Source organism: Callithrix jacchus, chromosome 1 (genome assembly GCF_049354715.1).
Source record: "Callithrix jacchus isolate 240 chromosome 1, calJac240_pri, whole genome shotgun sequence".
NCBI lineage: Eukaryota > Metazoa > Chordata > Mammalia > Primates > Cebidae > Callithrix > Callithrix jacchus.
In genome coordinates, this window is record NC_133502.1 from 24,445,940 (window position 1) to 24,471,081 (window position 25,142).

Consider the following 25,142-nt stretch of genomic DNA (forward strand, 5'->3'; position numbering starts at 1 on the left):
TAGAGAGGACATGCACAAAAGGACTGATAGTGTGCATGCAGATGGAAACGGAAGTGCACAAACAGCACAACTATTAAATAGACAATAAAAGAAAAATCACAATAAGAAGATATAACCAACAGTATCATGCCAGTGCATTTGAAAACTTAGGCAAAAATGGCAAATCTCTAGAAAGTAATAACTTTAAAAAGTATTATATAAAATCATACCAAAAAGAAATCCAAGAGAGTCCTCTAGCTATAGTAGATCCTCATTTTCAAAGCAATGCATGGTTAAACCACAATGATCTATTCTTTTACACCCAATAATTTAACAACAAGTAAATGCCTGATAATAAAATTAGTAAGTAGAACGTAGAACAGTATAAATCCTTGATAGAAGCAGAATTGTAAATCTGAGCAATCTCTTGGAAAAAAGTATATTGGCACTACCTGGTTACTTTGACGATATCCAAACTAATACCCCAGCGATGTCATTTTGAAGTTATATCCTAAAGAAAGTCTTGTATGTGTGCACCAAAAGACATAAATGAGAATACTTATGGTAACATTATTTGTAAAAACAAATAAATGACTGCAAATGGCTTGAATATTCACTGGGAGAAAGGTGAATCAATTGTGATATATTTGTATGATACAATTCTATGCAGCCGAGAAAAAGAACAAAACTTGGTTAAACCCATCAACTCTGATGACTCAAAAATGCAATGGTAAGCCATGAAAACAGGACACGGAAGAATCCGTATACTGTGATTTCATTTCTATAAATGTCACAAACAGATTAAGCAATATGTTGCTTAGGGATACTTCCATATATATGTGCTAAGCATATAGAGAAGATACTAATGGTTATCCGAAAAGTCATGATCTTAGCCAACTCTAGGACATAGAGGCATGGTTTGTGGGAGAAACACACACAGATATCATTTTTAAATATGTTGAGTACATATTTTTAAAATTTGGGTATGCTGAAATTTATTTTATTATTGCTTTTTCAGTAGCACATGTACATTATATATACCCTTTATATGTGTGACATATTATAGCATTTTTAAAAAAATACTTAATTTCTGAAGTCACTTAAGTCTTATAGCTTGAGATAGCATTTTTCTAATGGTGCAATGTGACTTTAGGTTGATACTGCCCATACGGCTGTCAGAGAGGAACAATATCAACAAGTTAGACTTCAATGAATTGTTTGATTAAAACAGAACAAAACACACTATTCCATATAATTCCTCATATAAGGAATATAGATTATGGACTTTCAGGATGCATTATGGCATAGAATCAATACTGTACTGTTGTACTATGTTGTATTTTGCCTTTCACGTTTTAAACTTTCCAGGTAGTGATCCATTCAGTGTAACTTACTTCCATTATAAAGACACATGCACACATGTATGTTCATAGTGGCACTGTTTACAATAGCAAAGACCTGGAACCAACCCAAATGCCCATCAATAATAGACTGGACAAGGAAAATGTGGCACATATACACCATGGAATACTATGCACCCATAAAAAATGAAGCATTTGTGTCCTTTGTAGGGACATGGATGAATCTGGAAACCATCATTCTCAGCAAAGTGTCACAAGAACAAGAACAGAAAATCAAACACCACATATTCTCACTCATAGGCGGTGTTGAACAATGAGAACACATGGGCACAGGGAGGGGAGCATCACACACTGGGGATTCTTGCAGGGGGCTAGGGGAGAGATAGCAGGAGGTGGGGAAGTTGGGGAGGGATAACATAGGGAGAAATGCCAGATATAGGTGACAGGGAGATGGAGGCAGCAAACCACATTGCCACGTACATACCTATGCAACAATCCTGCATGATCTGCACATGTACCCCAGAACCTAAAGTACAATTAAATATATATATATATATTTCTGAGTCGTGAAAAAGTATATGTATATAAATATTTATTTACTATTATTTGACTTGTTTCTCGTTCTACCAAATACATACAAACCTGAAAGTTATAAAGTCCTTTTCAGTGATTACATCCATATTGGATAGATAGTTTTTTCTCTGAATTCAGAAAGGGCTGAAATAGTTTGAATATCTGACATTTTTACAAAAAGCACTGGGAACGGGGACAGGAAGGAATTCTGAGTGGGAATGCTGATACTGTCTCATTCCAGCTGCTAGTGCTCTCAAGAGCAGTCACAGTGTATGACTTACCAATGAATCCTTAGCATCTGGCATGGTGTTTCCCATTTCAATTATCTTTAATATTGCAGACCAACCTGGTGAAACTTCTTTTGATGCATCAGGCAAACCCACACCTTGTGAACTGTAATGAGGAGAAGCCATCAGGTAGGTTGGGAGCATCCTGGCCATTGAGCAGGTACCATTTTCTTCCTTTCATGTCAGAGTTGTCCATCCTCTTTAGCACAGCTACAAAGTGGGGGCTGGACACACCTGTGAAGCTGTGTAACAACCGGCCCAGTTCAAGCACAATTAATAATCGCCTATGCATGGCTCTATTACAGGAGGCTATTCACAGTTTAATCTACACTTTGCTGTTGTACTTCGTTGTATTTTGCCTTTCATGTTTTAAAACTTCAGGTAGTGATTCATTCAGTGTAACTTACTTTAAAATATGTTTTTACCGTTACTTAGCTAGTTTCTCACCCTGCCAAAAGCATGCTTATCCATTAGGGTATTTTTGAAAAATAATAGCATTATCATATGTGCAGATATTTAAACTACAAGACATATAGAGAGGCTGACATTCTCATGCAAATTTAAAACTTTGAAAATCTTGACTTAATATTATTAATTTTTAATAAATATCTTTTTGAAGATTTCTAAAATTATTTTAGTCACTGTCATTTTGTATATTTATATGCTTATTTAATAAATGGATGCTACATTAATTTTGTAACTCTTAACACAGTGTTACTACTCATAATTATTTCTGCAATAGTAAAAAGAATTCTGAATAACGAAGAGAAAAACCTAGCATATGTAATACCATAATATGAAAATTGTGAAGACAGTAATTGATCTGAATATGTTAATAAATCTATTTTTTCTCTTGCCACACCTCTACTTCCTTAAATATACTTTACTTTTAAGATTTGTCATTTGATATATTTTCAGAAGTATGAGTTTCTAATAAATCTCTAGCTAAAGCCAGAAGAAGGGATTTTTCTCTATTTGTTATTATTTATTGGAAGTAAGTATCATTGTTTAATGTTTATTACTTAATTTTCTCTGCTAGAGTAAACTGAGGATTTACCAAACAGACATTTAAGACAGCTTAAAAGTCACAAACTTGAGAACCAAGCTAATATTACTTATAGTCTAGTAATTTTAACATTAATTATGTTAGTATGATAAATATAAGTATCAAAAGAACAAATAAAATTTGTAGGTTTTTTTCTTATTAAAAATGTATTTATTATGAATACAAGTTACAACATCTGTTAACTCTAATCTGGTTCTAACAGTAGCTCACATTTTTCAAGCTCATATTCCTGGCTTATTTCCCAGACATGGGAAGATATGACTGACTTTTGACTACTTGGACCCCCATGGCAGACTTTCCCCATGTAGGTCAGTGTCATTTCAAACAGATATCCAGGCGTGGGAGATGACAATCTTAGGAATGGAGGCAATGAATGAACTTCTGGTCCAGACTCAGCACTGGTCACCTCAGCACAGTGCATGAGGACTCTCACAGGCAGCTTTTTCCATATTGGTCATGCAAAGCTGACCAGCAACCTGGTACTTTATTCAAGGTCTTTTGGCAACACGAGACACAGTGCTGGGCCGATAATAGATCCTCAGGAAATATTTGCTAACTGAATAAAAAGACTTTTATCACATGCAAAAAGCAAAGCGTTATAATGCAGTGAGAGGTTTCAGCTAAAGCAGATGTACCAATAATCCAGTGAGCAAGATAAAAGTAGGTAAAACCCGATACAAGAATGGAGCAGAGAACAGTAAACCAGAAACCCATATTATAACTGAGCAAATGAAGGTCGTGATCAGTACCATAGTATATTACTGTTATTTTATGTTTCTTGAATTTTGAATGGATCCAGAAGAAAATTTGCGTTGGGAAAAAACAGTTTGTTAGGTGGGACAGAAACTTTATCTTGCAAAGTAAGAAAGCTGAGCACTCCCCTACTTTTTTTTAACATGTGCATAATTTAATCTGAGGCAAATAATGATAAAATCTTTACATAAATATCTTCTTGTGACAGCTACATTTCTGTGACCAGCCCAGAAAGCCATATAACTGTAATTTATAGACATAGCTGATCACGCAATCTGGTCCTAACCACTGGCAACAAGCGGCTGCATCCAGTAGATCCTTAACTGATATGAATGGTGTTTTTTTTCCCTCATGATCTATATCAGTGTCTATGCCATAATTGTTGTTATTGTAAACTTGATTGATACATATCTATATTGCTGCCCAAACATGTTCCGATGTCACTGTTTATGTGTGATTTGTAAGGAAATGTATTTATTTGTATTTGCAATAGATAAAGGTAAAAATATCACGGCTAGAGGGCAGACCCCTTGTTTAAATAATAGCACTGAGTATTTGTACATCTACCTGTTTAGTAGACTGTTTATAGAATGCCAGTACATGCTTTATAACCCAGTCGATGGGAAAGTGTAGTTATTTCTGTAATTTTGGTTAATATTCACCAAGATGTAGGACAGATGTTACTGAGAATGAAATGACATGAAGTTTGTTCAAACTTGGCCACGCAATGATTTTTGTTTTACACGTCACCATCCAGTGTATACTATTTTCATATTTTATTTCATTTGTAATTAAATATGTCACCGACGTAAAACAGAACAGTCTTTTAAAATGGCAATACTTCAATTTTATCCAGCCATGCATTTTTAATGTTTTTTGTTTTGATTCATACATTGATACATTTTTAGCATTTTAAGCATATTGGAATTATTGAAAGTAAATATATGTATATGCTCTCACCACTCATCATTTTTCTGATTTTTAAATTTTTTTCTGGTAGATATTGCTGCATCTGAGTTTATCGAGGAAATGCTGCTGAAAGCCGAAATTGCCTGGGAAGAAAAAATGAAAGAGCCTTTATCTGCTTCTACCTTAGCACAAGAAGAACCCTATGAAGAGATTGTCCATGATCTGCCCGTGTTGTCGAGTAAGCTGTAAGTGTCTTCCTGCTTATTCTCATTTGACATGTGCTCTACTTGTTGGTTATTTTAGAGCGAATATTAACTCTGAATCTTAGCAAAAAGAATTATAACAATTAAAATGGTTTATCAACATATGTACCAAAGAATACTTGTTTACAGTGATGAGTTAAACATAATTTTATAAAAACTATCTGATTTAAAAACAGTGTTACTGTATCAGTTACTAAATGAATTTCATGTGCCAGGAGACCAAATACTATCTTAAACACATTCTAAAATTTTTGCTAAACTAATAATGAGGTTTCAAGTGATTATCATAATGACTAACTTTCCTGAAATAGAAAATACTGATATACGTTTTTTCTCTCATAAGCGTAAAACCAATTATTTATTGTTGTATATGTTATCTCCTAAAAATAACTTCCCTGTTGCATTGAAAATAGCAAATGGATCGATATCATTTTCAAGTCAGAAAAAGTGACAGAAAGTGTGACTAATAAGAATGACAAATAACAGCTCACATTTGAATTAATGTTAAATTTACTGAAGAATCAGTGTTCATTTAACTCATAAAATGATGCGTATGTTTCCAGAGTTTCTCTTTACCAGCATGTATTTATAGTATGGATATATAAACACAGGTGTTATGCGTATAACTTAGGTATACTTACATATTTTTTCATTTTAAAATATATTTATTCAGAATCTACTGACTGGTACTTGGAATATATAACAAAACAGATAGCAAACATTGTCAAGTAGAGATGAACTGTGAGTATCTAAATAAATAAATACATCTCTATGAATAAATAACATTGCGTGTAGTCTGTGGGACTTTGTTTTAAAGTTCGTCCCAAATTTAAAGACCTCCAATAGCAGCAATCAGGTAAGTAAAGTGGGTAACCAGAGCAATAGTATAAAAAATGGTTAGTACCCATAAAATTATGGAAAAAGAAATTATTGAACACTGGATAGCTTGTTACCTCCAGAGTGCTCCTGCTAAAATATGCATTAAAAGGAGTGAGAGAAACATGGAAAGCTTTATGAAGGGTTTTACCATGATATAAAAATTCATTTAAAAACCATAGAAATAACCCTGGTGAAACGAGCAAAAAGCAAATATATGAAAATCTGGATATTCTAATGCAAACTTCTAAAACAGATCTCTATGAATTTATATATTCATATTCTTCAGAAGTAGTGTTGTGGTTACTAGAAAGAGCTTTGCCTTACGGCTAATATTTTAGTTTGAATAGTTAAATAAGTTGATGCCCAACTTTCAAAAACAAATACGACAAACAGGGAAAAGATGAACAGGGAAGAGGAGACTTAAATAACACTATAAACCAACCAGATCTAACAGACACATTTAGAGCACCTTCCTCCAGCAATAGTGGAATACATATTCTTTTGAATTGCACCTGGAACATTCTTTTACTAAAATCAGACATGAAAGAGGAACATTATTCCTGGATTTACAAAAACAAAAATAGTTAAAAGAAAATACTATGAGCAGTTGTATGCCAAAATATTAGATAACCTAGATGAAATTGATGAATTCCTAGAAAACACAAACAAAACTAACACAACAAAAAAGAGAACATTTGAATAAACCTACAGCAAGTAAGAGATTGAATTAGTAATCAAAAACTTCTCACAAAGAAAAGCTAATGACCAGATGGCTTTAGGCTGAATTCTTCCAAATGTTTAAAGAATTAACGCCAATCCAGCACAAACGCTTTCAAAAATAGAAGAGCAGAGAATTGTTCCTGACTCATTCTATCAGGTCAGAATTACCCTGACACAAAAAATAAATTGAAAGTGTCAGACAAAAAGAAAACAACAACCTTATGAATATAACTTTAAGACACCTAAATAAAACACCAGCAAACCAAGTTTGGACACATATAAAAAGGATTGCACAATATGTCTTTGTGAGATTTATGACAAGAAAGCAGGCTGCACATGCAGAAATCAGAAAATGTTATATAGCATGTTAATATAATAAGGAACAAAATTACACGGTTATCTCAATATACACAGAAGAAGCCTTTGACAAAGCCCAATGCTCTTTTATGAGAACAAAAGTAAATAAACTAGAAATGGGAGGAAACTTTTTCAACCTGGTAAAGAATAAGTTCCAAAAAATAAAAAAACAAAAACAGAGCTAAGGTCTTCCTCCGGGGTGACTGATCACTTTCCGCTTAAGATGAGGACAAAGGCAAGAAGAGTGTCTTCTGTCACCAAATCTGTAACATTGTATGGGTGGTTTTAACTCAAACAACTGGACAAGAAAATCAATGAATCAATGAATGAATAAAAACGCATCCAAACTGTAAAGGAAGAAGTAAAACTATCTCTATGTGCAGATGACATAATCCTGTATATAGAACATTCTAAGGAATTTTTAAATAATTATATTTGAACTAAGAATATAGTTCAGGAGTTTGGTAATATGCATGATCAAGACACAGAAACCATCTGTATTTCTATACACCGTAATTCATAATTCAAAAATGAAATTAAAAACCTGCTTACCCAGTATGGTGGGAAAAAAGGAAAGATTAAAGCAATTTAATTTACAACAACAATTAAAAAACCAAAATGCTTACAAGAAAATTTACAAAAAGAAGTGCAGACTTTTACACTGGAAACTACAAAATATAACTAAAAGAAATTAAAGAGCTTAAATATATGGAACGAAATATTATATTTATGGTTTGGAAGACTTAATCTTGTTAACACAATCTCTATAAAAATACCAGATGACTTTTTGCAAAAATTGATAGGCCAATTTTTTAAATCACGTAACAATTCAAGGACCCAGAATACCTAAAAAAAATTATGTAAAAAAGAACAAAGTTGGAGAACTCACACAACTCTATTTTAAAACTTACTTAAAATCTATAGTAATTAAGACATTTTGATACTGGCATAGGATAGAAATATATCAATGGAATAGAGCTGAGAATTCAAAAAGAAAACCTTTTACATGTATGGGACAACTGATTTTTGTCAAAGAATGCCAAAATGATTCTATGGGAAAGAATGGCCTTTTACAATAAACAGTACTGAGACAACTAGATATTCACATGCAAAATAATCAGTTGGACCGTACTTTACACCATACATAAAAATTCACCCAAGATGGGTCATTGACCTAATATAAGAGATGAAACTATGAAACTCTCTTTAAAAAGTATATATCTTTCTGACCTTAGCTGAGGCAATGGTTTCTTAGCTATAACACCAAAGCCAGAATGATACATTCGGGGAAATTTCTAGCAAATTTAACACTTGAAACTTTCAGAATCTTACTTGATATATCAATAAAACTACTGAATTATACAGATTTTCCCCTAAATGAGCTATTAAACTTTTTCTGCATATATCTTTTGAGAGCTGTTGAGATTAATATGTCTTAAAAAAATACAAACACCAGTTCAGCCATGTGCCACATTAAAAGTTTTATTTGCTTTTTAGACACAGGTAATGTTTTACCATAATGGTCTTTAAATTGTAAAAAAAAAAAAAAAAAAAAAAAAAAAAAGGTCTTACAAAAATAAATTTTTGGAAGGACCAAATATACAGCAATTAATTCAAATCTCTCCAAGAGCTCTTTCATTTAATATTAACCATTGGATCTTTATCTTATTTTATAGAGGCAGAACAAAATAAAAATTTAATTCAGTTTTCTACAGTGAACAATTGTAGCTATGTTTCTCAGAGTAATGTTGGGAACTGTCCATTCCATCAATTATTTAAAGCACAAAAATAACCAAGTCACATAGGTTGTATCTTTACATCTGTTTTTGTTTTGTTTTGTTGTTTTTGTTGGCTTCATGTATCTCAATGTATTCAATTGTATTTCATCTCTATGGTTTTCTAAAATTGCTTTAGTTATAATGGGCAATAATTGTTGCCTTTGTTAGTTTCATTTTATTACATTCCTGTTTCCATTTTCAGAAGAAAATCCTGTTTCCTATAGGCACATTTTTCCTGCATGAAGCTACTTTTATGTTTGTCAAAATAAGTAAGTCTGGCAGAAATCCAATAGAGTTCAGAAATTGGTTGTCTGCTGATATATTCTCATCTCTTTCTTTTCACAGTCAGCATTAAATCTGTCTCTACTGTATTAATCTAAGCAACTCTTGGATGATACTGATTTTCTTTTTTTAAATGTTTATGGGATTTGTTTTACCAGTAGAAAATATACTATCTCATTTCTTTTTTGTCTCACCAGATAAACTTCTATTGCTAGTAATTTCTTTTTAATAAACAGAATAAGAATTTCTTGTTGAAGAAAATTTGGAGAGTGCAAAAAACATACAGAAGCATGAAAAAATTACTCATTTACTTTGAAGAAAAATTACACCAGAGTTGTTACATAGGAAAGAAAGACTTTACTTAAAACTATTACAATAAGGGAGAATGATTGAACCCAACTCTACTAAACAAAAGTGGGAGAGTTTCTAAGTACTCGGGTGAACTAGCAGAAAAGTACTCTAGGACTTTAGGAAGGAGTTTGGCCAAGGTGATTAAGCCATAGGCATTTGCTAATTGTCCTTCATCAAAGTTAGGCTCCGGTGCGCCACAAAAACTGGGAAATAGTGGGCTATGTTCTTCCCTGTTTAGATTTCAAAGGGACTCCCAGGTCATAAAGACATTCCTGGTTTGTAAAACTGGCCAGAGGCTGAGAGAAGATACACATCTCAAAGGGGCAGAGAAAAAATTTCCGGTTCAGTTTTCTAAAGTTAGTGCTCAAGAAAAGGAAGTTCAAAGGACTAAAGATACTCCGAAGTTTAGCTGAGAGGAGAAGGTTAAGGCCTTGGTCACTACTCCACCTTTTGGATGAAACTGCTGGTAACGTGGAATTTTTCCTTTTGCCCTTTATATGTTTCATTTTATATAAATAAAGATATATAAATATGAAACATTTAAAGGGCAAAAGGAAAAATTATATATATATATATATATAATTCCTGTATATATTCACCTTCTCACTATATATATAAAATGAGATATATATATAGATATAAAATCACATCCTATTTTAAAACATAATCTGATAAATACTTTGCAAATCAATAAACATTTAATGAATATTAAGAAAATACTAATGATTAATTTAAAATTACTTCCTTTTTTAACAAATAGCATTTTAATATATGTGTCCTTAAATTCTACAAATGCATAGCAAGTAAAAATTTAAATATATTGAAGTTAAATTGTCTGAATGCTATTATTAATTATAGATGATTATAGATAAAATGTTTTTTATTAAAAGAAAGAGAGAAACCTAAACAATTATTTGATGGAAATTTAAAATATTGTATGCCATCAGCCTAGGTGTACAATTTGCACGTTTCTTATAGAAAATAAGTGCATGACTAATTAATATGTTGCCTTTAAAAATAGTTTTACTGGGGTCCAAAGTGGCTCCCGCCGGAGGTCATGGCGCTTGCGAAGGCGAGGTCATCAGTTCAAGGCTAACCTGAGCAACCTCATAAGCTCAAACTGATTGGCAAAAAAAAAAAAAAAAATTAGTTTTACTTAGAATTGCTTTTTTTTCTTATATGAATAAGGGAGTGATATGGTTTAGCTGTGTCCACATCCAATTCTCCTCTTGAATTACTAGTTTCCATAATCCCCACGTGTCCTTGGAGGGACCTGGAGGGAGGTAATCAAATCATGAGGGTGATTTCCCCCTTGCTGTTCTCTTGATGGTGTGTAAGTTCTCACAAGATCTGATGGTTTTATAAGCATCTGGCATTCCCCCTGCTGACTCATTCTCTCTCCTGTCACCTTGTGAAGAGATGCCTTCAGCCATGATTGCAAGTTTCCTGAGGCCTCCTCAGCCACGTGGAACTGTGAATCAATTAAACCTCTTTCCTTTATAAATTATCCAGTCTCAGGTATGTCCTTGTAGCAGCGTGAGAACAGACTAATACAGTAAATATGTATTGGGGTGGAGTGCTGCTGTAAAGGTACCCAAAAGTATGGAAGCAACTTTGGAACCAGGTAACAGGCAGAGGCTGGAAGAGTTTGAAGGGCTCAGAAGAAGACAGAAAGGTGTGGGAAAGTTTGGAACTTCCAAGAGACTTGTTAAATAGCTTTGATAAAAATAGTGATAGTGATATGGATGATGAAGTCCAGGTTGAAGTGGTCTGAGATGGAGATGAAGCACTTGTTGGGAACTGGAGCATAGGTGACACTCGCTATGCTTTAGTAAAGAGATTGGCAGCACTTTGCCACTGCCCTAGAGGTCTGTGGAACTTGAGAGAGATTAATTAGTGTATCTAGCAGAATAAATTTCTAAGCAGCAAAGGGTTCAAAAGGAAACAGAGCATAAATTTTGGAAACTTTGTAGTGTGATGACACAATAGAAAAGAAAAACCCGTTTTCCGGGGATAAATTCAAGCCTGCTGCAGAAATTTTTGTAAGTAACAAGGAACCTAATGTTAATTCTCAAAACAATGGGGAAAATGTGTCAGAGCATGTCAGAGACCTTCACAATGGCCCTTTCCATCACAGTCCAGGAAGCCTGGGAGGCAAAAATGGTTTTGTGGACTCAGCCCAGGGTCCCCCTGCTGTGTGTTTCTGAGGCACTTGATGTCCTGCACCCCAGGAAATTTAGCCTTAGCTGTGGCTCAAAGGGGCCAAAGTACAGCTCAGGCCTTGCTTCAGAGGGTGCAAGCCCCAAGCCTTAGTGGAATACATGTGTTGTTGGGCCTGTGGGTGCTCGAAGTCAAGAATTGAGGTTTGGGAAACTCCATCTAGATTTCAGGGATGTATGGAAACATCTGGATATCCAGGCAGAAGTTACTGCAAGGGCAGAGCCCTCATTGAAGAATCCCTGCTAGGGCAGTGCAGAAGGGAAATGTGGGGTTGGAGCCCTGCACAGAGTCCCTACTTGGGCACTGCCTAATGGAGCTCTGAGAAGTGGGCCACCTTTTTCCAGACCTCAGAATAGCAGATAACACTGAAAGCTTGCACCATATTCCTAGAGAAGCTGCAGATGCTCAGTGCCAGCCTGTGAAAGCAGCATGGGGGTGGGGGACTGCGTACCCTGCAAAGCCACAAGAACAGAGCTTTCCAAGCCCATGGAAGCCCACCTCTTGCATCAGCATAACCTGGATGTGAGACATGGAGTCAAAGGAGAATCATTCTGGAACTTAAATGTTTAATGACTGCCCTATTGTATTTTGGACTTCCATGTGTCCTGTACCCCTTTGTTTTGGCCAATTTCTCCCATTTGGAATGGGGTTAGTTACCCAGTGCCTATACCCCCAGTGTGTCTAGGATGCAACTAACTTGCTTTGAGTTTTACCGTAGGGAGTTGCCTTGTCTCAGATGAGATTGTGGACTTGAACTTTTGCGTTAATGCTGGAACGAGTTAAGACTTTGGGGGACTGTTTGAAAGGCATGATGTTTGAAATGTGAGGACATGAGATTTGGGAGGGACCAGAGGTGGAATGATACAGTTTGCCCATGTCACCACTCAGATATCATCTTGAATTGTAGTGTCCACAGTCCCCACATGTGGTGGGAGGGTTTCAGTGGGAAGTAAGTGAATCATGGAGGTGGTCTTCCCCATGCTGTTTTTAATGATGGTGAGTGACTCTCGTGAGCTTTGATGGTTTTATAAGCATCTGGTGGTTTTATAAGCATTTGATGGTTTTATAAGCATCTGCCTTCTGCCTTGATTGTAAGTTTATTGAGGCCTCCCCAGCCGTGCAGAACTGTGAGCAAATTAAACCTCTTTTCTTTATAAATACCCAGTCTCAAGTATGTCCTTAGAGTAGTGTGCAAACGGACTAGTACAGAGACTATTTGTAACTATTTATTTGTGATTATTGTTAGTGGCATATCCTATATTATATTACCTATGATATAATTGAGTGAGTTCGTGACTTATTTTTAGAGATGCAGGTGAAAAGTTACATGAGGAGAGATTATTTATTAACAATACAAAACTGTAGGGTTTGATGCACACTTAGATATCACCTCGTTTAACTCATGCATTTTGCAAAGGTGAAGCTGTGACCCAGAGATTTCAAAGACCTTAAAAGTTCAGGTGTAGCCAACTTGAGGCAAAATCTGATTTAGAATGATGTCTCCATAATCTTGAGCCCATCTTTTTTCCAACCACAGCTCTCCTGGAGTCTGCTAGTATCAGTGCAATTAGATTTGAGATATGAAATGAATATTTTAGCTATTTAAGTAAACTCAATACTTCTTCTGAAGGAAAGTATTTATTCTACAGACATCTTTATAATTGGTGATTTTTTTTGTATTTCATAAACTGTCTTCCCTGTTTGTACCTTGACCAATCTAATTACTCTTTTATTTATCACCCTTTACTCAAAACCTTTGATATATGAAAACCCTCTCTTTAGTTTATAAAACTCTCTGATAAAGAAGAAAAAAAAGATGATTGATATACGAAGAAAAATAAATACAGAAAATATTTTCATAGATGTGAGAGTAGATGCAGACTGTTGGTTAAGCACATAGGCTCTGCAGCTTAGAACCAACAGATTCAAACTTTAGCTCCAGTCGCACCTGCTGTGTGTCCACAGCAAGTTCTTGTCCTCTGCCCCTCAGTTTAATCATTTATAAAACAAATACACATTGTAAAATAATGAACGCTTTATAATCTTGTTGTGAAAATGAAAAAATTAATACATGTAGCATGTTTAGAACAGAAGACTATCATGTTAAATGTCGTATAATTAATAAAACATTTTGTAGATAGTTCACTCAAATTATAGAAAAAATAGGGAAAGACCAGGCATGGTGGCTTATACCTGTAATCCCAGCACTTTGGGATGCCAAGGTGGGTGGATCACTTGAGGACAGGAATTTGAGACCAGCCTGGCCTCAGAGTTTCGTGGTGAAACCCCATCTCTACTTAAAAAAAAAAAAAGCTCGATGTGGTTGCCCGTGTGTGTAGTGCCAGCTACTTGAGAGGCTGAAGCAGGAGAATCACTTGAACCTGGGAGGCAGAGGTTGCAGTAAGCCAAGATCACACCAGTGCACTCAATCCTGGTGACAGAGTGAGACTCTGTCTCAAAAAACATATATGTGGAAATCATGACAACTATTTCAAAATATGTGAAGGTGTTTTATTTCAAAGAAGCACAGAACAAATTCTTAGGAACTCTTTAAATGATGAATGAAGTTTCAGCAGACAGGCATTGTCCCAATGGTGCTTGTGTAAGAAAGAAGTTCTCTTTGGAAGTAATATTTTATCAGTTGATGGTATTTGTCTTAGTTCATTTTTTGTTGCCTATAACAGGATACCTAAAACTGGATAATTTATAAGAAATGAAAGGTATTTCTTATGGTTCTGGAGTCTAGGGAGTCCAAGGTTGAGGGATGACATCTTGTGTGCACCTTATTTCTGAGGGGACTTTCTGCAGTGTCCCGAGGTGGCACAGCAGATCTCATGATGAGGGGCTGAGAGTGCTAGCTCAGGTCTGTCTTCCTCTTTTTATAAAACCACCAGTCCCACCCTCATGATAAGTCATTAATCCATTAACCCAATAATCTATTAATCCCTGAATGGATTAACTTATTCATGGGGGCAGAGGCTTCATTACCCAATCACCTGCTAAAGGTTCCACCTCTCACTACTGCCTCACTGGGGACAAATATTCATATCACAGCAGAATCAAGCAGATCTGGCTATGAAATTTTTATGAGCATTATAAGCCTTCCCTTTTCTTAGTAAACTTTTCCAATTAATAACTATACTATTGAGAAGGACCATCTACCTTAGTCCCTGAGCATCCTTCACATTCTTGCTCAGTTTGTCAGACTGCAAGGCATATGTAGATAGTGATATAGGCAACTGAGTAATCATTCATTCCCCAAAGGAGGGGACTGACTTATTTGGTCCTTGATGCAATGTGTGTTGCTCGCTCAAAAATACTTGATATCTAGCTGGCTTTCTTTCCTGCAACAGCACTTTCTCCAGTGTTGACATCCATTAAGATCCAACTGTGTTGCTTTCTTCCTACTTTCCCCTCCCCACTACATGGGACAAATGATAAAGGAGAACTGATAGAAACATGAAGCTCTGTGTCTTCCATAAGCAATAAGGTCTTTTATCTCTGCTCCAGAACTCTTGTCTTCTGCAACTAACCATGAAATAGTAACAAGCTAACTTGTTAGATTCCAGGTAGGGTGAAATCTCAGAAGCTTGACAGTTCTAGATACATACAAACAGCAGCTGATTTTATTGCCTGCTGATGGCCATAGTCATGGTGCTAATCCCTTTATGTACATTATGTTAGGAGTCCTTTGCTATAGTCCCTTTGCAATTTGGTTTTCCAGAATGACTACATAATTCACCAGACATCAAACATGGTACTTTGACTGACTTGAAAATGCATGCCCATACATCTGTACTATACCATGCTACCTCATATTAATGTATTACTCCCCATCCCCTCACCTACTTAAAAGTATTTTCATTGGCTAAAATACTATAAAACATTATCATACAGAGTTCAAAGGAAGGGAAACTGACCTTGCATTTCTGTAAACGTATTTCTTAATATTCCTCCCTTTCCATCAGGCCTGGCCTATTTGCTAGACTCTTTTTTAATTCATGCTTTCCTAGGTTCTAAAGTTCAGTTGGAAGGGAGGGCATAGCGGTGGGCTGCAAAATGGTGAGACTGTGGTGGTTACTGAAAGCAACTCTTCAGTTTACTCTGTTCTTGCTGTGTCAAGGTTAATATACAAAATCATTTGTGTTTTTATATACTAAAATTTAATAAATGGAAATTGGAATTTTATTTGCATTTATTCAGTTATTTTTTGAGACCAGGTCTCACTCTGTCACCCAGGCTTGAGTGTAGTGATGAAATCACAGCTCTGCAGGCTCAACCTCATGGTTCAGAGTGATCCTTCTGCCTCAGCCTCCTGAGTAGCTGGGACTATAGGTGTGCACCACCACAGCTAGATAATTTTTACTTTTCATAGAGATGGGACTCAGTGTGTTGCCCAGGCTGGTCTCAATCTCCTAGACTTAAGCAATCCTTCTACACTCAGCCTTGGAGTTTTAAAATACATTTATAAAAGCATAAAACAGAATAAAACTAAAAATTATTTGGAAGATTTTAATTCTGAAAGCTAAAACATATTGATAAGGAAAATCGAGAAAGATCAAAATAAAACACTTGTTTTCATGGATGACACAAGTTACATTGTGAAGTATTTCAATTCTCACCAAACTGATTTATCAATTGAATACAATGCTAATCAAAATCACAGCAAGTATTTTTATAAAAATTCACAAAGAGATTCAAAATGTATATGAAAATGCTAAAAATCTCTAATTGCCAAATAATTTTCAAAGTGAAAACAAAGTTGGATCACTCACATGACTGGTTTCAAGGCTTATTGAGAAGATACATGAATCAGACGGTGTAGTGTTGATTTAAGAATGAATGATTATATCAATGAAACACAATGGAGAGTCCCAAAATGGACACCCACAGATATAGTCAATTGATTTTTAACAAAGATGTCCCGCTTATTGGAAGGGAAACTCATGTTTGGAAAAAAAAAATGCTGAAATCTTTGGACATCCATATGAGAATGTACTTCAACTCATATGTAGCACTATATATAAAAAGCAAGTCACAATGGGTCATATACCAAAGTGTAAAGCTTAAAATTGTACAATTTCTAGAAGAAAACCCAAGAGATATTTTTGGTGACATTGGGTTAGGAAAAGAATTTAGATAAGTTATAAGAAACAGAAACCATAAGAGAATTTTTTTTTTTGAAACACAGTTATGCAAACAAAAGTACAAAAATGCTGAGTGGGAAAGAATATTTGCCAAGAGCATATCTGATAAATGATTTGGATATGGAATATATAAACTCAGTAATCTGAAAACAAAGAAACCAATACAAATAGTCAAAAGATTTGAGCCCACACTGTACCAAAGAAAAGAAATTTTGTATGGAACTACAAAAAACTCTAAATAGCAAACGCTATTTATTTCAGAAGGAGCAAAGTTGGAGGTATCACATTTCTCAATTTAAAATTATATTATGAAGCTATAGTAATCAAAATAGTATGATACTGGCAATAAAACAGACACATAGACCAGTGGAACAGAGTGGAAAACACAGAAATAAACCCAAGCATCTGTTGTCTATTGATCTTTAAACCAAGATGCAGTGAGGAAAAAAAGTTACTTCAGTAATTGTTACTGTGAAAACTGGATATTCACATACAAAAGAATGAAACTGCACCCTTGTCTTACACCATGTAGAAAAATTAAGACAAAATGGATGAAAGACTTAAATATAAAATTTAAAACCATAAACTTCCTGAAAAAAAGAAAAAAGCTCCTCAATAACTTGTGGCAGTGAGTTTTATGGATATGACACCAGACAACAAAAAGCACAGATGACAAAAGAAAAAATAAGTAAAAATAAGTCAGTTACATCAGACTAAAAGGCCTCTACACAGCAAAGATAACAGTGAAATGAGCAACATGTTTAATGTGAGGAAATAATTGTGAACCATATACTTAGGTATATATACGTATGTGCATATGTATGTGCAAATATGTATGATGAGGGCTAAATATGTAATGAACTCACACAGCTGACTATAAAAACAATCCCAAAGTTTTTAAAATGAGCAAAGAAACTGAATAGACATTTTCCCAAAGAACATACATAATTTTGTCCAACAGGTATATGAAAAGGTATTCAACATCAGTAGTCATCGGAGAATTCAAATTCAAAGCACAATAAGATGCTACCTCACACCTGTAAGGATGATGATTATCAAAAAGACAAGAGATAAGCAGTGTTGGTGAGGGTGAGAAGAAAAGGAACCCCATGAACAGTGTTCATGAGGATGCGAAGTGGGTAGCCACTACAGAAGCAAGTACAGAGTTTGCTCAAAAAATTAAAAAATAGAACTACCGTATGATCCAGCATTGCAATTCTGGAAATTTTATTCATAAGAAATGAAATCAGGATTTCAAAGAAATATGTGCCATCCCATGTTCATTTCAGCATTATTCACGATAGTGATGATATGGAAACAAAGCCCATGAACAGATGAATGGATAAAGAAATCATGGTGCATATGTACAGAATATCATTCAGCTACAAAAAAGGGAAATCCTGTCATTTGCAGCGGATGAATGTGGAAGACATTAGGCCAAGTGAAGTAAGCCAGACACAGACAGACAAATAGCACGTGATCTTGCTTTTGTGTGGATCTAAAAACCTGAAAATCACAGAAGCAGAGAGTAGAACAGTGTCTGCCAGGCATTGGAGAGTGTGCACAAGGGGCAGTGTCAGTCACAGAGCACACACTCTAAGTCATAAGGTGAGCAAGTTTTGGAGATCGAATGTGATATATTAATTAAGAGAACTGTAGTAGCCTTTACAAAATGTATATCGAATTACCACATTATACAGCTTAAATATATTCCATTTTTATTTAATAAGGATTTTAAAATAAGAAAATATAATTCAAATTAGAATCACAGTGTGAGAAGCCACTAACATACCTAATCATAACTGACTCCAAGGGGCACAAAGGGTCTCTTGGAAATGATAAAGTGTTCTGTACATTGCTGGTTATTTTTCTTATGCAAAATTAAATCTCATTGAACTAAACAACAAAGGGTGAATTTTGCTGGATGTAAACTGGACCTTAATAAATAGAAGTTTAAAAGAAACAAAAAATTAGCTCTAATTAGAATCTCAGTGACTATGGTAGACTACATGAAATACTTATGTTTATATAGATTTCACTTGATTAAATACACATGCATTTCTGTGTATATGCTAACAATTCAGGAGACACATTTTTAAATCTTAAAGTGATACAATGCAAATTTAACATTTATTTTCTATTTGTTTTTAATGAACATTATAAAATAATGGCTGTATTTGGCAAAAAGTCAATAGAAGAATAAAAAATTAAGTATCATTTATTTTTGGCCTCCTTTGAGCTGTATAGAATTAACAAAAGTTACTCTGCTTGTAATATTGTAGTCCTTAGAGATATTATTTTTTAAATTCTCATATTATTCCATTGAAAACTTGAAATTTTGCCCATGATTTTATACTTTAAATTTTATATGAGTAATTTTTAAACTAATTATACAATTATGCCTTTATTAGGTAGTTTGCAATCCATTTTTGCATTTAAATGTTGAATCTTGCCTAGTTCAGCCCTGCATTTCAATCCCAGCTCTTAAATTGCATATTGATTCATCTATTATAGTCAGATATACATTTGTAAACATTTTCTTCTGGGGTTCAAATACATATATATTTTTTCCTTTAAAGGTAAAATCGAATAAAGTCTGGAACTAATTTCAAAAGGTTTGCAGATTTCTCAGTTTATTTCCTGTAGCTTCTAAGAAGTATTTCTTATCTAAATAAAATCAGCATTTAGAGTCCAGCTATCCTGTACTGACAGTTTTCACCTGATGAAACATTAGAAAGATACTAATTGCAGCACTGCCTTTTTTCTTGTAGCAATCCCCTGGTGTTACCAATCGCCAAGCAAGACAGTTTGTTGGAAAAAGACACTATGTTCAAAGATGCCACAAAAGGTCTGTGTAATCAGCAGTCTCAGGACAGCACCCCTGAAAACCCCACGATGAGTGGTTCCACCAAACCCGAGCAGGTAATTATGCCCTCACTGTGTGCCTACTAGTACTTTTTCATATCAAGTAATGTATTAAAATCCAACATATTTCAAAAACAAATGTATACTAATTTCCATTCAAAGACTGCTTAATGCATAGATTAATATTTTGCTTGCAGTTTTCATAAACTGATCCACAAAGGTAAATGCTACTGTTCTTTACAACAATTTGAATTTTGGTTTTGACTTATATAACAGGGATGTAAGCTCAGCCAGTGTATTACTTCTTAAATATTTCCAGCTGAATCATTTGTCATTATTTTTACTTTTATGTATTCTGTGATTTTTGGTTTATTTCAATGATCCAGATGTTTTACAAACAAGAAGGGCAAACCAGTCACTGAATCATTTATTCTTAAAAATAGCTATGGTCATGCCTTGTGTGTGTATCTGTGCATAATCTGTGTGTACATGTGTGCCCTGCTCTGGTACTCAAGTTACGGGAGATAATTTTTCATTTGAGGGGGGAGAAAGGGATGAGCTTGGAGTTATGGAAATTACCGTATTTTCTTTTATTATGGCCACAGAAATAAATGACTTTTGTGTATTTCTGTTTTATAAGTGGCAAAATAACGTCCATCTTAAAAAATAATTTTCTTCAGTGTATCTAATTTTTAATATTTTACAGACATTTTAGCCAGGTGTTCTAAAGCTCTTCTTAAAATTTAATTTTAATTTTATTAATTTTTGTTATTTCAAGTAACTAAAACAGGTAAGCAAAACATTTGAAACATTTTTAAATTATAGTAGGTGTATTTGTCTGCTCAAGCTGCCATAACTAACGCCACAGTCTGGGTGGCTTCAACAACAGACATGGATTTCTCACAGTCAGGAAGGTGTCTGGATTCAGAGAGTCCAAGGTCATGGTGCAGGCTGACTGCAGGTGCCGGACACCTTTCCACCATTGCACGGTGGGCAGAAGGAGGTAGCATGAATGGGAAGGAAGGAGAGGCAGAGAGGAACACGGAGAGGGCACTCTCTGGAGTAATCTTGTAGGATCAGGATCCCACCCTCAGGATTTCATTCAATCTAAATCACTTCCTTATAGGCCCTATCTCCAAATACAGTTGCATTAGGGATTGGGGCTTCCACATATAGATTTGGAAGAATACAATTGGTTCACAGTACTAGACAAATTAAAGGCTAGGTAAACTTTAAGACAAAATATGTATATATTTTTGGGAACAGAAGATCACCGTGTCATTGAAGCTGGAGTGCAGTGTCACAATCATGGCTCATCAAGGCTCAGTCTCCCAGGCTCTAGGGATCCTCCTGCCTCAGCTTCCAGATAGCTGGGACTAGGGTGTATGCCACCATGTCCAGCTTTTTTCTTTTGGTTTTTATCAAGATGGGGTTCTCACTATGTTGCCCAGGCTGACCTTGACTTCCTGGGCTCAGGTGATCTTCCCATCTTAGCCTCCCAAAGTGCTTGGATGACAGGTGTGAGCCATCACACCTGGCAAAATATGTCTTAACTTTCTAAAGGATCCTATTAATTTCTGTTAACATTCCAAGTGTTTCTGGGCCATATAATTTGTGTACTTTAATGTCTGACATAACTTTCCATTTCCAGTTATAATTTAATACTATTCTGCAATTAGTCTCCTGCACTAGAGGAAAAATTACTTGATTAACTATGTCTTACACCGTCTCCCCCTCATACATTTTAACACTGTGCTTGTAAATGTAGTAATTTAAAAGCTTAGTTTTTGTTTTCAATACAGATATTTAAGACTCAATTAGTTTGCAGTTGAGTGGTGAGGAAACAAATTTCTGAGTTACTTTACAACAGTTGAATCTCAAGAATGATTTCTGTTTCCTAATTATTTTCATGGGCAGCGACTTTGAATAAAGTCTTATGAGGTGTTTTCTCTTGTTACAGATAAACCCATTACTGCTCACCTTTAGCTTTAACAAAATAATATTTCATATATATATGTGTGTGTGTGTGTGTGTGTGTGTGTGTGTGTGTTTCCTTTTGGGAGGGAAAATATTTCATTTTTTCAATAACTTATTGTTTAAAATATTGCATCATATGACTGTTAGAATAGGTATGTGAGTAAAGGGATTGAGTGTGACGGACAATTGAACACTGTTTTTAAACTTATGGAGTTATTTTTCTCATACTTTAATTTGTTATTAAGAATGGGAATATTAATATTATTAATTACATTTCTTAGAGAAATTAAAGATAACTTTAAAATGTGTTTTTGCTTTTACTGGTATTGTTTTGAAGTATTTTGTCTTAATTCATTTATAGAAATGTGTAAATAATCTCAGGCTAATTGACTTCCTACTGTTCAAAGTAACTGACATTCACACACTTTTGAATGCAATTATTGATAATGGCGTGACTTGTAGTCAATGTGTATATGTGAAATTATTGTCCCTTTCTACTAATTTGCTTTCAAGCTGTATTAATTAGGTTTTTGAGTTTAACAGTAGTAAGTATGACTATCATTTATTTAATTAAAGAAGAGCAAACCAGGCCAACCCTTTCGTCAAGGTACTGAGATTTCTCCCTCTGTGGAGTCAAAGCAATTTCTCATCAGCAGATTGATTGCTTCTAAGTGGCAATTTAATAAGATGTTTCCAAAAGACATAAAACATCCTTCAAACATTAGACATTCACAACATAAGAATATCAAGTGTATTCTTCATGGGATAACTTTTCTGTTTTAATGTCAACTTTTTATAGTTGTATCCTAGTCATAAAAAGTAATGGTAACCATGTTCTGCTTATGTATTGTTAAAGATGGAAAGGCTGCTACCCAGGCTCTCTGTTCCTGTGTGATCTAATATTCACCCACTAATATGGCAGACTGTATCCATCATGTTCCCATATGTTCTTGCCCACAAGGTGCTAGCTGGACGGTTCTCTCCAGGGAAGATTCGCATGAGAAACTGAGAAGATTATATATTCATATTTCATAGGAAAGCTTTCCAAAACACTTTTCAAAGCTATAAAGTTCTGATTAACATTTTAGAAATAAATACATCATGTGGAAACATTTTTAAAATTAAAATCAAAACTACTTAGCATCTCTCCAGATTTTCAAAGTGTAGGTCTTATCAAGTGATAACTTTGTAAATGAATATTAAAGCCTAGATTTAACATTGTAACTTTTTTTTAATTTCCAAGAACCACTAAAATTAACATTTGTTTTTATAATTTCTCTGAGAACACAGAATGTTTCTTAAATTAGTTATAATGTGCAAGACTTCCTTCTCTTCTCTTTCCCTCCTGGTTTCCTCTCCTCTCCCATCCCATCCCTCCCTTAACTGCTGGGTCTTTTTGGTTCTTTTCTTGGTTCCCTAACTTCTAATTTCCCATCTTTCCTCCCTCTCTCCTTTCTGACATTTTAGTTAACTTAGGTTTAAGGTTGAAATTCAGGTCAAGTCTTTATTCCATTTAGTGAAGCCATGATAGCCTGGAGTAGAGAGAAAGCCTGGCAGGGAAATGCAGCTTTGCTGTGGTTCAGGTCTGCAACTCAGGAGCTGTGTGGAAGTTCCATAGCCTCACTGAGCCTCATCTGTAAACTGGGTACATAGGACCAGCCTTTTACGGTTGTTATGAAGATGACAGTAGGTGAGGCCATATGTTACTATGAAGAACATTATACAAATGCCGTCAGATGGATGTATTATTGATTTTGATTACTGTATCGACTGACTGTGTGAGACTGACTGATTACATACTCTAGTCTTGCCGGAACAATAAAATCTTCTAATCCTTGCAGGGATCTTCTCTAAATGCATGTAGTTCCAGTCAATACATCCACAGGACTTTATACTTTTCAATGTAAATGTCGAATATTTTAGAAAATTATAATGCAAAATAAAATGTTGGTTAGCATTTCAAAGCTTAAAAATGCTTTCAGCTATATTATCTGAATCTTCAAAATGTCACTGTAAGTTACTGTCTACTTTCACTGCATAACTTAAACTCAAGTTTCAAACTGAGCTTCAAGCTGATCAAACTTCAACTCAAGAAAGTTAAGCAGTCTGAGAGCAGTGGCTTATACCTATGATCCCAACACTTCTGGAGGCCAAGGACTGCTTGAGGCCAGTAGTTCAAGACAAGCCTGGGCAACATAGCAAAACCCCATCTCTACAAAATATTTAAAAATTAGCAGGGTATGGTGGTGCACAGGGTTGGTGGTCCCACCAACGCAGGAGGCTGAGTTGGGAGGATTGCTCGAGCTCAGAAGTTGGAGGCTGCAGTGAGCTAGGATGTCATCACTGCCCTCCAGCCCGGACTGCAGAGTGAGATCCTGTCGAAAAAAAAGTTAAATGAATTGTCTGGAATCTGAAATGTTTCTTTCATTTTGTTTCCAGTGCTCCATTGGGGGCACCACAGCAGGTTTCTAGGATCGACTATCACTTTCTCCCTGTAGTCCACAGAGACACCAGCACACCATAGATCCCCAGCCAAGTAAAGGGAAAGAGAAAGCACCTGGTAGACTTCACTATTTAAGAAACACTCGGCAGAATAACAAAAGGAGGGCAAAACTACACAGGACTGTCTAGGCATGGCATGGGTGGAGGCCCTGGGAAGCGAAGTAAAGTATATGTCACTTTATCACCCTTTCCTGACCTGGTCATTCCAGTCAGCACAGTCTTTTTTAAAACATTTTCTCTTTTCTTTTTACTTATGCTTGCCGGGTTATTTGCTCCTAGACTGCCTTCCTCCAAATACTGTTGCCCTGATCTCACCTGTCAGATCATCTCTGTTGCCTGTTGGGCTTCTGGTCAGTGGACATGTCCTACTAACCTCCCAGAGAGAAGTCACAAACCAGCAAACAAAACGAGACAACACGGTAAAGCCCACGGTGCCCAAAACAGTGTCCACACGGTAGAGACAAAGGATCAGCAAATTCAGAAAACTTTCAAAACTTAAATTCACTTTGGAGCTCCAAATGTTTCTCAAAGTGTTTCTCCTAAATTCTTCCTGGTCTTCTATACTAAATTATGTCTGTCTTGTGTGATCTCTCCTTTCAGAAATATATAGAATAAAAACCATAATGGTCAGTTTTGGAGAGGATAGCTAATCTCTTGTCCTTATCTGGTAATTACTCTTATGATTGTTTGGTAGACCTTGGTGGTGCCCACTTTTTAGCCTACAACTGCAACATAAAAACATTCACAACATACTTGTTATTTTGCTTTCTACTTATCAGCTGTCACAGTGCTTTTGAAATCTATAAAGAATGTGCTCCTCTGATAACCTTGCTTCAGATCGATTATCAAAGCTTCCTTTCGGATTATTTGGGA

The 25,142-nt window shown here is 35.3% G+C and overlaps 1 protein-coding gene across 7 annotated transcripts in view; it reads left to right on the forward strand.

The window, feature by feature from the left end:
- The window catches only part of MYO16 (myosin XVI), a 773,187-nt gene that overhangs the window by 383,927 nt on the left and 364,118 nt on the right, over window positions 1-25,142 (forward strand). For all 7 annotated transcript variants that reach the window (XM_054249238.2, XM_017970444.5, XM_078347436.1 and 4 more), the window contains exons 8-10: window positions 2,254-2,329; window positions 5,020-5,173; window positions 19,697-19,847. In XM_054249238.2, coding sequence (XP_054105213.2) covers window positions 2,254-2,329; window positions 5,020-5,173; window positions 19,697-19,847 — 381 coding nt within the window. The remainder of the gene's footprint in view (window positions 1-2,253; window positions 2,330-5,019; window positions 5,174-19,696; window positions 19,848-25,142) is intronic.